The 15,043-nt window shown below is 47.1% G+C and overlaps 1 protein-coding gene across 1 annotated transcript in view; it reads right to left on the minus strand.

The window, feature by feature from the left end:
• ANLN (anillin actin binding protein) overlaps positions 1–15,043 on the minus strand; it is a 72,557-nt gene that overhangs the window by 32,135 nt on the left and 25,379 nt on the right. Inside the window, exons 8-13 of the mRNA XM_044293890.1 lie at positions 12,716–12,797; positions 12,391–12,507; positions 2,519–2,796; positions 2,308–2,438; positions 2,074–2,218; positions 401–536 (exon numbers count right to left, since the gene is read on the minus strand). Of these exons, the coding sequence (XP_044149825.1) occupies positions 401–536; positions 2,074–2,218; positions 2,308–2,438; positions 2,519–2,796; positions 12,391–12,507; positions 12,716–12,797 (889 nt within the window). The remainder of the gene's footprint in view (positions 1–400; positions 537–2,073; positions 2,219–2,307; positions 2,439–2,518; positions 2,797–12,390; positions 12,508–12,715; positions 12,798–15,043) is intronic.

Genomic DNA, 15,043 nt, shown 5'->3' on the forward strand with positions numbered 1-15,043 from the left:
AGCTCAGTTTACGAGCTCCGGGAGTGTAATAGTAATAATGAAAACAATAAAACGACACATTCAGAGCAGTCAATAGCCTTTCAGCCAGCTTCAAGTGTGGATAATGTAAAACATAATTTAGATCTTTGTTAGAACTATAATTCTGGATAAATGGATGGAAAAAAGCAAACATTATGTCCACTTCAACATACAAACAAGGGCATATAACAAATTACACAGTTGGGACAACAACATTAGTAATTTAAATCTTGAACAACCCACACCTACAGTTTTGTAGTACCTACAGTAATTTTGTAAAAAAAAAAAAAAAAAAAAACACACGGTAATGATAATTTTTGACATTTTGAAAACTGTAAAACATAATACAGCAAAATTTGGGCTCGCAATAAGGGACACTTACTAGCTACCAGCAGCAAACGCTCAGCCTCTGCTTCTGTTTGGGATCCTTTACCATGCTCTTCATCTACGCAGCAATTCAGGGCCTGGCTGGCTTGATGAATCACGGTTTGTTGCAGGCTGATCTCATTATTCAGCATCTACATCAAATTAAACAAGAAATTAAAGTCTCAACCAAAAACATGCAACACAATACAGGAGTGCAGCATGTAGCAGATTATATATATTGTGCGGACTATGTTTTATATATTAATACGGGTTTATATTTTCCGCTTCCCTAGTGGTTTAAGAAAGTGGAGGGATTAAGGTCACTAACTATGGAGTGTAGAAAAGAAGGGGTTAATAAGTTTTGGTCAGCCTTTGTTACCCTTAGTGTCTGCTCACCAATGTAACAAACAGCAATGGCGCAAGTGGTCACCTCATTAAATGTACCGATCCATGTAAATGTGTCTCTGGTCATTGCTCTGTAGTGTCTCGCCATGCTTGTTTTGCTAGATTACTTATTTTTTAGGTTTTCTTTTTTTGCTCTCCATCATCATGACATTATACAAACACACACACAGTTCTGCAGTACACACATTAGACACACAAAGCTTTGCAGCACACACGTCACACATACACACAAACAAATTATACAGGCACCCAGCCGATGTGTAACCTATCCTGAGGAGAGGTCATCAATATATAAAAAAAGCGGACAACCCCTTTAAGGAAGCAGTCAGGGAGGTGTGGCACTACTGGACCACTCTGACTGCAGACTATAAGACGCAGGCACCTTTTACTAAGATTTTGTTTTCTTGCATCTTATAGTCCAAAAAAACAGTAGATAGATACACATCTGCTCGCATGAAGAAAAATGCCTGGGTTTAGGCCTCTTTCACACAAGCGAGTTTGCCATCAGGGTGCGATGCGTGAAGCAAACGCATAGCATCCGGATTGATTCCTGATGCATTTATTTCATAGGGTCTGTGTACATGCATTTTTTTCATGCATCATTTCTGCATTCAGGAAAGAAAAAATAAAAGCACATAATGTTCTATTTTGTGCATTTTTCATGCAGCTCTGGTTCCATAGAACTGAATGGGGCTCACGTGAAAAATGGAAGGCATCTAGGTGTAATGTGTTTTTCCACTGGTGGTCGCTAGGAGATGTAGATTGTTATTCTCTTTTTTTTTTTCCAGCGTTAGAAAAAGGCATCTAATCCGAATACAATGCAGAAAGAAAAAACGCATACACGGACCGCAATCGATCAAGACAAAAACTGATTGAACTTGCATGCAAACACATCAGTTTTTCCCTCAACAGATCCTGACAGTCTGCATTGCTTGTGTCAGAGGACTTATTCAGCCTTTTGACAGTGGAAGACTAGATGAATAACTCAGTCTTTCTATGCCAGGCATGCTCAACCTGCTGCCCTCCAGCTGTTGCAAAACTACAACTCCCAGCATGCCCAAACAGCCTACAGCAGGGCATTGTGGGAGTTGGAGTTTTACAACAGCTGGAGGGCCGCAGCTTGAGCATGCCTGTTTTTTGCAAATACACTAAACTCCATCTAGTGCCTCTAGATGGAGGCAAAAAACAGGCATGCTCAAGCTGCGGCCCTCCAGCGAAGGGTGCAAGCTACCTGTAGCAATAGAAATTTTTTACTTTTTCTATATACGGACAAAAGAACAATACCTTCATTTTTTGCTTGATGTTAAATGCTCGTGGAGATGCATATCTTTTGTCCTCAGTTCGAGAAGAAACATCTTCTTTACGGACAATCTTTTGAACCACTGGACGATCCGACTCCTTGAATCTTTGTGACCTGTACGCGTCAATGCTGAATGGAAATATTAGATAGAGGTTACAGGTTTTTACAGAACATAAACGATAATTGTCAGATGTAACAAATTTCTTTTAAAGTCCTACCTATAAAGAAGATTTCGATTTTCCTCTTCAGACAGAACGTTCTCCTGGGATTCTGCATGTTGAAACGTTACAGATTTTGGGCTGTCACACACATTGCTATCTGCTGTTATGCTGGATTTTGAGAGCAGGGCCTGTTTAATAAATGAAGTGAAATGAAAATAGGCAATGTGCAAATCATCCGGGTGAAGATATCTACTACTTATAAACATACTTCTGGACTTCCAACGCCAACAGTCTCTGCTAAAGGAGCGAGCAAAGACATTGAGGAAATGTTGAGAGCACCTTCTCCATCTTCATAGTAGTCGTCATCTCTTTCTTCATCACTTTCCTTATCATCACAGACTTTTTCCACTTGCTTTGATGAACTTTCTTCAACATTTTCATCATCCTCATCATCAAGGGCATCACTAAATATGTTAGTGATCACTTCCGAACTGTTCATCTCATCAATATTATCAACACTCATTTCAACCTCATCCACCTCTTCAGCTGTTAGGAAGAGAGGCAAAATCATTAAAATACCTATATCAAAAGATTCTAGATTTTAAAAGGGCAAGCGTGCAGCCTCTCCTTTCATTTCTATGCTGTACTTTAAACGCCATACTCAGCTATCTCCAGAACTTCCATAAAAATGAATGATGTGGCTGCATGCACTCCCGACCAGTCACTTTGCTCATTTTTGGGGGCTCCACAGGATATGGGGCTTCATTCTCTGATTGGTGAGAATTCCAGCGGTAGGACCCACAGTGATCTAATATCCTGTGAACAGGGGATAACTTTACATACCCCTTTAAAAGTGTAACTCATGTTTTCATAAAAAAAAAAAAAATAATAATCTATTTAGCATATGTAACTGCTGCTACAGCATTATGAGTAAAGCGTCCTTTAGTTTTTTCACATACCATTATTTTCCTTGAGTTTTTCCCTAAGTTACGGCTGTTTTAACCCCTACAACATGAGGATCTCATCAAGATAGTTCCTCTGCCAGTTCTCTGAGGCCATTCCCTCAGGTCACATACAAACTTGCTGTAGCCAGCAGCTTCCTGCCAGCCAATCAGATTGGATTACTGAGAGACACGCCTCCTCACTCTGAAGCCTAATGCAGGCATGCACTGTGAAGGACCGCCCCTCTGTCTTCCTAGCCGGAGACAGATGAGCCATAGCAACGGTCTTTTAACCCCTTCTCGCCAAGCGCTGTAATAGTATGGTGCAGCGGGATGTGACTTGCCACCCAGCGCAGTACTATTACAGAATGCTGATCAGGCGGGTGCAAGAGCTGTGCCCGCCCGATCATCGGTGGGGTCCGGCAGTCACTGATAGCCGGACCCCTGCTGTATGCGCTGGCATCTGGGAAAGCACAGATGCCATCGCCTTAACCCTTGATGTGCCACGGTCAGCGCTGACCGCGGCACGTGCGATGTGTGGAGAGAGCTTCCATCGGATCCACGCCCTGCTATGATGGGGACCTGATGGCAGCCCGATGCCTTACTTAGGCATAATGGCTGCCTTCCGTGACAGCCTGTGAGATCTAGCCCCCGGATCTCACAGGAAGCAGTCTGTAAGTGTACTACAGTGTGCAATACACTTACAGCTAATGCATCATAATACAGAAGTAATGTGATGCATTGTAAAGGGCATCAGAACCCCAAAAGTTGAAGTCCCAGAGTGGGACAAAAAATAAAGTAGAAAAAAAAGCTAAAAAAAAAAAAAAAAAAACAGCTTTACAAAAAATTTAAAGTTTACTACTTTTTTGTCACCTTACAATCACTAAAAGTGCAACACCAAGCGATCAGAAAGGCATATTGCCCCCCAAAATGGTACCAATCAAAAAAATGAGATCCTAAGACAATCGCCCAAAAAAAAAACAAAAAAAAAAAACTATGGCGCTCAGACTATGGAGACACTAAAACATGATTTTTTTTTTGTTTCAAAAATGCTTTTATTGTGTAAAACTTAAATAAAAAATAAACATATTAGGTATTGCCACGTCCGTAATGACCTGCTCTATAAAAATATCACATGACATAACCCCTCGGTGAACACAGTTTAACAAAAAAAAAAAAAAAAAAAGGCTTTTTTTTGTCGCCTTACGTATAATGCCAAGCGATAAAAAGTCATATGCACCCTAAAATAAAACCAATCAAGCAGTCATCTCATACAAATAAATAATAAAATGAGCCCCTACATTAGACAGCCGCCCAAAATAAAAATAAAAAAATAGAAAAATAAAAAACTATGGCTTTCAGAATATGGAGACCCCCCCCCCCCCCCCCAAAAAAAAAATCATTTTTTTTCAAAAATGATTTATTATGCAAAACTGAAACAAAAAAAAAATATATATTTGGTAGTGTCACGTCCGTAACAACCTGCTCTATAAAAATAGCACATGATCTAACCTGTCAAATGAACACTGTAAATAACAAAAACTTTAAACGGTGCCAAAACAGCTATTTATGTTACCTTGCCTCACAAAAAGGAGATTTTGTATAACTTACCAGTTAAATCTCTTTCTCGCTCTTCCTTGGGGGACACAGACCTTGGGTATAGCTCAGCTCCCTAGGAGGCGTGACACTAAGTAAAACTGTTAAGCCCCTCCTCCATCAGCTATACCCTCAGCCTGGAGATAGAGGCTACCAGTTGCGTGTCCAAGTAGTGAAAGGATAACAACCAATAACGGAAACAACCAGCCAGCAACCCAACGGGGCGCCAGACCATAACCCTGTAACCAAACACAGAAGGGTGGGTGCTGTGTCCCCCAAGGAAGAGCGAGAAAGAGATTTAACTGGTAAGTTATACAAAAATCTCCTTTTCTCGCCCATTTTCCTTGGGGGACACAGACCTTGGGACGTTCAAGAGCAGACCAAGAAGGGAGGGACCACAAACCCAAGGCGGACCACCACCAGAGCATCAGGAAACCGCTGCCTGCAAAACCAGGCGGCCCAAAGCAGCATCCGCTGATGCATGCGTATGCACCCTATAGAACTTTGTGAAAGTGTGCAGAGAGGACCAAGTGGCTGCTTTGCACAACTGTTCAGCCGAGGCCCGATGCCTCTGCGCCCAGGAAGCTCCGACTGCTCTGGTGGAATGAGCAGTGACGCCGAAAGGCGGAGGTCTGCCCTTGGCTCGATAAGCCTCAGACACCGCCAGTTTAATGAAACGGGCAATAGCCACCTTGGAGACCGCCAACCCTTTGCGCGAACCCTCCGGAACCACAAACAGGGAGTCCGTGCGCCGAAAGGACCCGGTGACCTCCAAGTAAATCCTCAACGCCCTGACCACATCCAGACGGTGCAGTTCCCGTTCTCTGGGGTGGGAAGGAGAGGGACAGAGCGACGGAAGGACGATGTCCTCATTGATGTGAAAGGCGGAGACCACCTTTGGCAGGAAAGTCGGGACAGGCCGAAGCACAACCTTATCCTGGTGGAAGATCAGGAAAGGTTCGGAGCAAGAAAGAGCCGCTAACTCCGACACCCGTCGGAGAGACGTGACGGCCACAAGAAAGATGACCTTGCAGGACAGAAGGCGAAGGGAGACCTCCCGTAAAGGCTCGAAGGGGGCTGATTGGAGCGCCGAGAGCACCACATTCAGGTCCCAGGAAGGAACTGGAGGGCGGTACGGCGGAACAGAGTGAGCCACCCCTTGTAAAAAGGTCTTAATTGGCCCTAGAGGGGCCAGGGGACGCTGGAGAAGAATAGACAGCGCCGAAATCTGACCCTTCAGAGAACTGAGGCACAGCCCCAGGTCCAGACCCGACTGGAGGAAGGACAGGATTGTGGGAAGAGAAAACCGGAGAGGTGGGATGCTCCGGGACTCACAGAACCCCAGATAGGACCTCCAAACCCGATAGTAGATCCTAGAGGATACGGGCTTACGAGCCCGGATCATGGTGCGGACTACGTCCGCGGAGAAACCCTGTCGCGTTAAGACGGCGGTCTCAATAGCCACGCCGTCAAACGTAGCGAGCCTAAATGCTCGTGGAAGATCGGTCCCTGAGAGAGAAGGTCTTCCCTGGAGGGCAGTGGCCACGGTGCGTCTGCCAACAGCAACATTAGGTCGGCGTACCAAGACCGGCGGGGCCAATCCGGGGCGATTAGAATCGCGGGGACGCCCTCTGCCGCGATCCTCCGAAGAACCCGTGGCAGGAGGGGAAAAGGAGGAAAGACGTACAGAAGGGAGAATTCGCGCCACGGAAGGACGAGCGCGTCGGCGCCGTATGCCTTCGGGTCCCGTGCCCTGGCCAGGTATAGGGGGACCTTGTGGTTGAATTTGGAGGCCATGAGGTCCACGTCGGGGCGACCCCAGCGAAGACAAAGGGCTTCGAACACCTCTGGGTGCAGGGACCATTCTCCCGGGTCGATGGTGGACCGGCTGAGGAAATCCACCGCCCAGTTGTCCACCCCCGGGATGTAAATCGCAGATAAGGCCGGCACGTGCGTCTCCGCCCAGAGGAGAATGAGGGTCACCTCTTGCATCGCTGCGAGTGCCTCCCTGATGGTTTATGTATGCCACAGCCGTGGCATTGTCCGATTGGATCCGAACAGGGTGGCCCCTCAGCAGATGGGTCCAGTGTCTGAGGGACAGAAGAATCGCCCTCAGTTCCAGAATATTGATTGGAAGTCTGGACTCCGATAGAGACCAAACGCCCTGGACGGACCGGGGAGGGAAAACCCCCCCCCCCACCCCCGTAAGCTGGCATCTGTGGTAATCACCAGCCAGTTCAGTGGACGGAAGGACTTCCCCCTTAGAGGGATATGCAACCACCAGCCGAGGGAAGCCCGAGCCAGGGGAGGCAGAAGAAAGGTCCTGTCCAGACTCCTCGGTGATTTGTCCCAGGGCGACAGAATTGCCCTCTGAAAGGTGCGGGATCGGAATTGTGCGAACGGCACCGCTTCGAAACAGGCAACCATCTTTCCCAACAACCGCATGCTGGATCTGAGGGAAGGGCGGTGATGACGGAGGAGACTGCGAACCGACCCGCGAAGGGCCAGACGCTTGTCCGACGGAAGGCGGACCTCCGCCAACTCTGTATCCAGGAGCATCCCCAGGAAGATCAGCCGTCTGGAGGGGGTAAGGGAAGATTTGGGGTGGTTGATAATCCAACCGAACCGCGTCAGGGTCTCCAGAGTGAGTTCCACACTGCGGGATGTCTGAGAGAAGGAGGGTGCCTTGACCAGGATGTCGTCCAAGTATGGGAGAAGAAAAACACTTCTTGAACGTAGAAGGGCCAAGACAGGGGCCAGGACCTTGGTGAACACTCGAGGAGCCGTCGCCAGACCAAAGGGAAGGGCGACGAATTGGAAGTGATCGTCCCCCACCGCGAAGCGCAGGAAGCGGTGATGACATGGAGCAACCGGAACGTGGAGGTATGCATCCTGAATGTCGATTGAGGCCATGAAATCCCCTCTTTCCAGGGAGGCCACTGCGGACCTGAGAGACTCCATCCGGAATCTCTGCAGTCGGAGAAAACGGTTCAGGCGTTTTAGGTCCAAGATCGGACGCACTGAGCCTTCCTTCTTGGGAACCACAAAGAGGTTCGAGTAGAACCCCCTGAACCTTTCCGTCGGAGGCACGGGGGCGACGACACCCTTGTCCATTAGAGAGTGAATGGCCGCGAAGAAGGCGGCCACTCGTACGGGATCTCGCGGAGGACGGGATCGGAAGAAACGGTCTGGCGGAATGGACGCAAATTCGATTTTGTATCCGCAAGATACAATCTCGAGCGCCCATGCGTCTGAGATGTGGGCCCGCCATACGTTCCTGAATAGGGTGGGCCCGCACCTTCAGGCAGAGGGCTGCTGGCCTGTGGGAGCCCGTGCAGGCTGGGACTTGCGCCAGGTAGGTTGCGTCCGAAAAAACGGCTTCTTGCGTCTATCCTGGGCTGGGCCAGAGGAAGAAGAACTGGCCGCGGGTCTAGACCCGGTGGGCTTGCGAAAGGACCGAAAATGGGACGAACCAGCGCGACCACGGGGGGCGCCCATTGGCCTGGACTGGGGGAGGTGAGTACTCTTCCCACCCGTGGCCTCTGATATAAGTTCGTCCAGACGGGTTCCGAACAGGCGGGAACCCGTGAATGGTAGGCCATTCAAAGAGCGTTTGGAAGCGGCGTCCGCCGCCCAAACCTTCAGCCAGAGTTCCCTCCTGACAGAAACTGCCAGGGCAGAGGAACGGGCAATGAGGGCACCCGCATCAAGGGAGGCCTCACAGACGAATTTTCCGGCCTGAACAATTAGTTGGGCTAAGGAACGGAGGTCCTGAACAGGGACGTCCGACCCTAACTCCCGTTCCAGTTGCAAACCCCATTCAGAGACCGCTTTGCCAACCCAGGCGGAGGCAAAGACCAGTCTAAGGGCCGAACCAGAGGCAGTAAATATGGCCTTGGAGAGGGATTCCGTACGACGGTCCTCAACAGACTGGAGGGAAGATCCGTCCTGTACAGGAATAGTAGTGCTTTTGGACAGGCGAGCCACGGGAGGATCAACCTTAGGCGGGGATGTCCACGTGGTCACAGAATCCGCTGGAAAGGGATAACAAATGTCCAGCTTTTTGGGTGTAATAAAGCGGACGTTAGGCCGAGTCCAAGCCTTGGATACCACAGAAGAAAAATCAGCGTGTATGGGAAAAACCTTGGAGGCCTGTTTGGGGCGGAGAAAGGACACGCCGGCCTGTTCAGAGCTGGGGGGGTCATTGTGTAGCTGAAAGGTATCACGGATGCTAGTGACAAGATGCCCCACCGCGGACGCCAATTTGGACGGAAGCTCTGAGTCCATGTCCACCTCCGAATCCGCCAGTTCTCCCTCAGAAAGCGTATCCCTTTGAGAGGATAGACTTGACTGAGCTCGCACGCATGGCGGAGAGAGCGAAGCATCTGGAGAAGATGTGCGCTCAACCCTTGAACGTTTCTGAGTATGCCGGGCCCTGGAAGATTCGCTGGGAGGCAGGGAACCAGTGGGGGCGGCAGAAACGGTAGTCCCAGCGGGTGCGACAGGGATTGTGGCAGCCTGCGGGAGAGGCGGTCTATCCACGAGACGGCCCACTACGTGTGTAAGGCTTTCCACCGCCTGAGACAGAGACCTAGCCCAGTCAGGGGGTTCAGAGGCACCGGGGGGCGCAGCGGGAAGCGGGCCCTGCACCGGGGCCTGACATGCAAGGCAATGCGGCTCAGATTGCCCCCGCGGAAAAAGTTCCTTACAGGCGGTACAGGCATGGTACCAGGGTTTGGGGGCACCTGTGGGATCTGACATGCTGAAGTGTGGTTGTACTCTAATATAGAGACCACAAAGGGTTATAGCAGCTATGACCAGGAGGGTTAGGAGAGGGTTAACTGTCCTACCAGTGCCTCAGAAGAACGTCAGGAGATGGCCCAGATCAGCAGCAGCAGAGAAGCAGTGAACAGCAGTGAGCAGCAGAGAGCGCCCACAGAAGCCGAGCGATGTACACAGGAGGTTAGAGTCCCCCACCGTGTCCCAGCTTCCTGTCAGGAGTGAGGAAGCGCGGGAAACCTCAGCAGAAAGCACGGGGAACAAGCTCCGCCCCCTCCAGCGCTTGAAATGTCTCCTGTGAAGGAGAACGTAGCTCCGCCCCCAAAATGACGCGCGCGTAAGCCCCGCCCCCTGCCGGGACCGCTAAGCCCCGCCCCCCGTTCTCGGCGGGAAGGGGGAGAGAGAGAAGAGAAAAATGGAGTCAGCCCCGAATGAGGGGGAGGGGGGGGGAGAAAGATAGCAGCGTGGGGGGGAACGGCGTGGGGGTGCTGAGGATGCTGCTGTGCTGCATTGTCCTGCAGATGAGCGCTCAGAATGAGCGACCACGGGTGCCCCCCTTACCCAGAGGGGTAGATGCTGCAGATAGGGACGGGGTATGGGCTGGAATAGCCATCTCACCGTCCGACGTCTTCACCCTCAGTCCTTTCCAGCAGGGTCGCCCCTTCAGCCACTGGCACCGCAGTGGCAGGAAGCTGGAAGAGGGGCTTGGCGTGCGGGCGACCCCCTAGCTGGCGGGATGTAGGGGAGCCATTGCTGCCCAGATCCTCCTATTGCTTCTGTGGGGGAGGCAGCAGTGCAGATAAGTTGGCACTGGCGCAGCTCAACCCCGGGAGAGCAGAGAGGTCTAATGCGTCTCTGGTATCCCTAGGAAAAAATAAAATAACAAAATTAGAAGGAAAAGTAAAAAAAAAACAAGGAGAAAACAGCACTGCAGTAGCAGGGAGTGTCTTGCCTCCTTGGACACTAAGCTAAAACTGGTAGCCTCTATCTCCAGGCTGAGGGTATAGCTGATGGAGGAGGGGCTTAACAGTTTTACTTAGTGTCACGCCTCCTAGGGAGCTGAGCTATACCCAAGGTCTGTCCCCCAAGGAAAATGGGCGAGAAAAGTGTAATATAGGGCAACCAAAATCATATGTACCCTAAAATAGTACCAACAAAACTGCCGCCTTATCCCGTAGTTTCCAAAATGGGGTCTTTTTTTGGAGTTTCTACTCTAGGGGTGCATAAGGGGGTCAAATGTGACATGGCAGCTTAAAATTATCCCAGTGAAATCTGCCTTCCAAAAACCATATGCCATTCCTTTCCTTCTCCGCCCTGCCGTGTACCCATACAGCAGTTTACGACCACATATGGGGTGTTTCTGTAAACTACAGAATTAGGGCACTACATATTGAGTTTTGTTTGGCTTTCAACCCTTGCTTTGTTAGCGGAGAAAAAAAATGGATTAAAATGGAAAATCTGCCAAAAACTTGAAATTCTAAAATGTAATCTCCATTTCCCATTAATTCTTGTGGAACACCCAAAAGTTTAACAAAGTTTGTAAAAATCAGTTTTGAATACCGTGAGGGGTGTAGTTTTTAAAATGGGCTCATTTTTGGGTGGTTTATATGATGTAAGCCTCACAAAGTGACTTCAGAGCTGAACTGGTCACGAATAAGTGGGTTTTAGAAATTTTCAGATTTTTTTTTTTCAAGATTTGCTTCTAAACCTTCCAACGTCCCCAAAACATAAAATGGCATTCACAAAATGATCCAAACATGAAGCAGACACGTGGTAAATGTAAAGTAATAACTATTTTTGGAGGTATTGCTATTTATTATAAAAGTTGAGAAATTAAAATTTGCAAGTTATTCAAAATTTTGGGTAAATTTTGTATTTTATAAATAAAAATGAATTATTTTTTTTTACTCAATTTTACCACTGTCATGAAGTACAATATGTGACGAAAAAATCTCAGAATCGCCTGGATAAGTAAGAGTTTTAAAGTGATACGTCAGATTTGCAAAAAATGGTCTGGGCAGGAAGGTGAAAACTGGCCCGGGGTAGAAAGGGTTAAGGGGCCAGTGGAAAGGGGACATTAATGAAAGCTGTTATCTTAAGGTAATTACAGATCTTTTGACAATCATTGACAGACTAACTCAGGTATAAATTCCTAGCTCTAATAAACTAGCAAATAAAAATAAAATATGACAGTCACACTAACTTTTAGTTCATCGTAAAAGCGCAATGAGGATCCTGCAGCCAAAATTAGACACTGGCCAGATTTGGTAGTTAATTCACTGACTTTCTGTGGTTTAAACTGACTACAGCATCATCATTTACCATACTGAAAACGGCTCTATTTCACGTTATTACACTAATTGCTGTGCACGCATTTCACGTGTTCAATTTGCTTTTGCCTATCAAAATCTGTAAGAACTAACACACAGAGGCAATAGGTTAAGTATTGTGAATATGAACTTCTATGCTCCACAGCCCCCTCTTCTTTTGAGTGCCAACTGTAGTGTCCAACCAGGAAACTACTTCAATTGTCATGGCTGGAAGCAGGCGAGTATTGTATTTGATACAGTCCCCTGCTCTATGCCAAATATACAAAAAATCTCAGAAACCCCTTCAATCATCTCATGGCAGCCTATCTAGCCACTGAAACAAACTCGATGTACGCTCCGCACAGAGAGGAGCAGCACTTGCAGGTGCCTCCATATCCTGGGATTGTGAGAATTGTTCACTGTTAAATATTTGAGGAACTGACAATATAATACCATATAAAAGGCTATGTTTTCAATACACAGATTACAAAGCATTAACTCTGAAATGAACATACATGTTTTTCCATTAACTTGCCCTTCTACATGTTCCGCTTTCTTGGTGGATGCAGGAGATGGCTGTAGAGTTTTGCTAGGACTGTGAAGACGTTCAGCCATTTTAGGTTGTACTGTGCCTAAACAGAAGAAGAACTTTTGAATTAAAAATTCCACATTTTAGCTCATTTTTTTCACACAACACTTTCGAAACAAGTCACTTTGAAATTCATCCTGGATGACAGATGTTTTATATTATAAATACAGCATTTGAGGAGCTACACAAGTTCCACCCACAAGACAAAAGTCTGACTTCTCCATCTCAACCATCAGATTATGTATTGTTACCTGGGAGTCTCCCAACTGAGGGATGGGAAATTACATCTGGCTTGGGTGGTTTGCTAGATGTTGCAGGATGAACCCGAGTTTCCTGTACAAGAGAGACCAGGAAACACACACAGTAAACATTAGTATTTTCATATATTATATTTTAAATATCATGGAGCTTCAAAAGGGATTTTAATATTGACCTAACCTCAGGATAAGTCATATCGGATGGGCAGGGGTCAGACACCCCCACCGATCAGCTGTTTTAAGAGAAGGCGCAGCCTTGCCTTCATTGTTTACCTGTTGGCCGTCGACAGCACAGTTGTGAACAGTGTAATTACAAGAAGCCGTCCCTTTTACTTCTATGGAACGTCTCCTTCTTATACACTTGAACGAAATGTCATACACTGGAGTATAGGTCATCAATATTAAAATCCCAGAAAACCCTTTTAAATGTAATATTTAATAAATGGTAAATATTTACAGTTAGTAACAAAACTCCAAAATGTATATGAAATGATAATACACAAGGATTAGAAGTCCCTTGTTTAGGACAAAAGAACAATAATAGTCTTGATTAACAACTACAATGTACATATCAGATATGCCTACAGAATTTCCACTAGATGACAATATAGGGTATAAAACAACAGTTAACCTGTTTTTCTGGGATTTTAAATTTGATGTCCTATTGTTAGGATAGGGCATCAGCATATGATCGATCTGACCCGTGCGTTCAGAAAAATCACTGGAGCGCCACAGCTTCCTCACTGTTCACACAGACGGATCAGCTTGTCCATACAAGCTGCTGCACCTGGTAATATAGCTTTGTCTCATTAAATTTACAGTACTGTACACGACTGTGTGCCAGCCTTGCCCGAGCTGCGCCGACTGTGGGGCCGTCGTCTGCGATCCACATCTGACAGTGCACACCGTAAAAAAAGGAGTGCATGCAAAATCCATAGAAACACTCCGTAGTGCTTTCGTGGGGTTCTGCACCGGACCTTCCAGATTGTGGATCCAATGGGTCCACATCCGTGATGTGGTGCACAAATGGCCCGTGCCTGTATAATTCAGACCTGCTGTTTGCTGCGTGCATAAGACACACTTTTTAGCAAACAAAAAAAAAATCTTGCTAAAAATTGCCTGCATGTTAAAGTCTGCAGTCACTGTATTTATGTACTGGCCTGATATTTCATTCATCAGCAGGGTGCCATAGCACCATTTCAGCGCTTGAGAGCTTACTGGGGCCAAAGTGCACCAGAGTGCTTACTGTCTGCAGATCTCAGACGGCAGGGCTGCTTTAATCAGTCATATCTCCAAACTGGGAGCAGCTATAGACATGGCTCTGGTCTTATTTGAAAGTCCACAGGCTAAGCTTTAAAAGATCAAAGAATTAGGGTCCATTCAGACGTCTGTAAAGGTTTTGTGGTCCGAAAAACATGAATACAAGCCATTTTGTGGACGGCATAGCCGGCCATATTATGTAAATGACTATTCTTGTCAACGACTGTGGACAAGCTATATCTTTTTTGCAGAGCCGCGGAATGGAACTACGGATGCGAACAGCACACTGTGTGCTGTCCGCATCTTTTGTAGCCCCATCAAAATGAATGGGTCCGTACCCGTTCCATAAAATTGCGAAACGGATGCGGAGCCAGAAATACGGACGTGTGAATAGACCCTTAAAGCTTGATCTCTATCAGGAGATATTGCTGTTAGAAATCAGGTCAGGTGAAAGCAGGTTTTCCCTGCCTTTATTCCAGGCTCAATTTCTAACAGCTATATCTCCCCATGTATTGGATCTGATCTCAGCTTTCAAACAAGACTAGAACCATGTAAATTGATGCTCCCAATCCGGAGATGAGTGGTTGGAGGGGTTATCCAACCTCTACAATGAGTGTCCCCCCCCCCCCCCCCCCCCCAATGCATGGGCCCCTCATATACATTATACTTACCTGCTCCCCGACACAATATATAAGTATATTGTATACGAGGGGCTTTGGAAAAAAAAAGTTGCGACGAGTCATTATAGGGGTTGGATAACCCCTTTAAGGGAGCCCTCCCCTGCAGGTGTTTGTGACCTAAGCCAGCTAGAAAGAGGTTTATGCAATCCTGTCCAGAGTCTTTCCTCTCTTTTTTACAAGCATGGTTCACATTTTATGGCATTTATATCAATTATAATATCCACCTTTAAAAAGTTTTATTACATTGCGCCTTCTTGAAGGAGCTCATATTTCTGACCTGTGACCGAGGGTGAACAGGGTGTCTCCATGGTGTGTAATATATCTGTGCATGTTTTTATAGCTGTTGCATAATGCCTGATGAAGGGACCCTCCACTTCATTAA

The sequence above is a fragment of the Bufo gargarizans genome, chromosome 5 (genome assembly GCF_014858855.1).
Source record: "Bufo gargarizans isolate SCDJY-AF-19 chromosome 5, ASM1485885v1, whole genome shotgun sequence".
NCBI classification, from domain to species: Eukaryota; Metazoa; Chordata; class Amphibia; order Anura; family Bufonidae; genus Bufo; species Bufo gargarizans.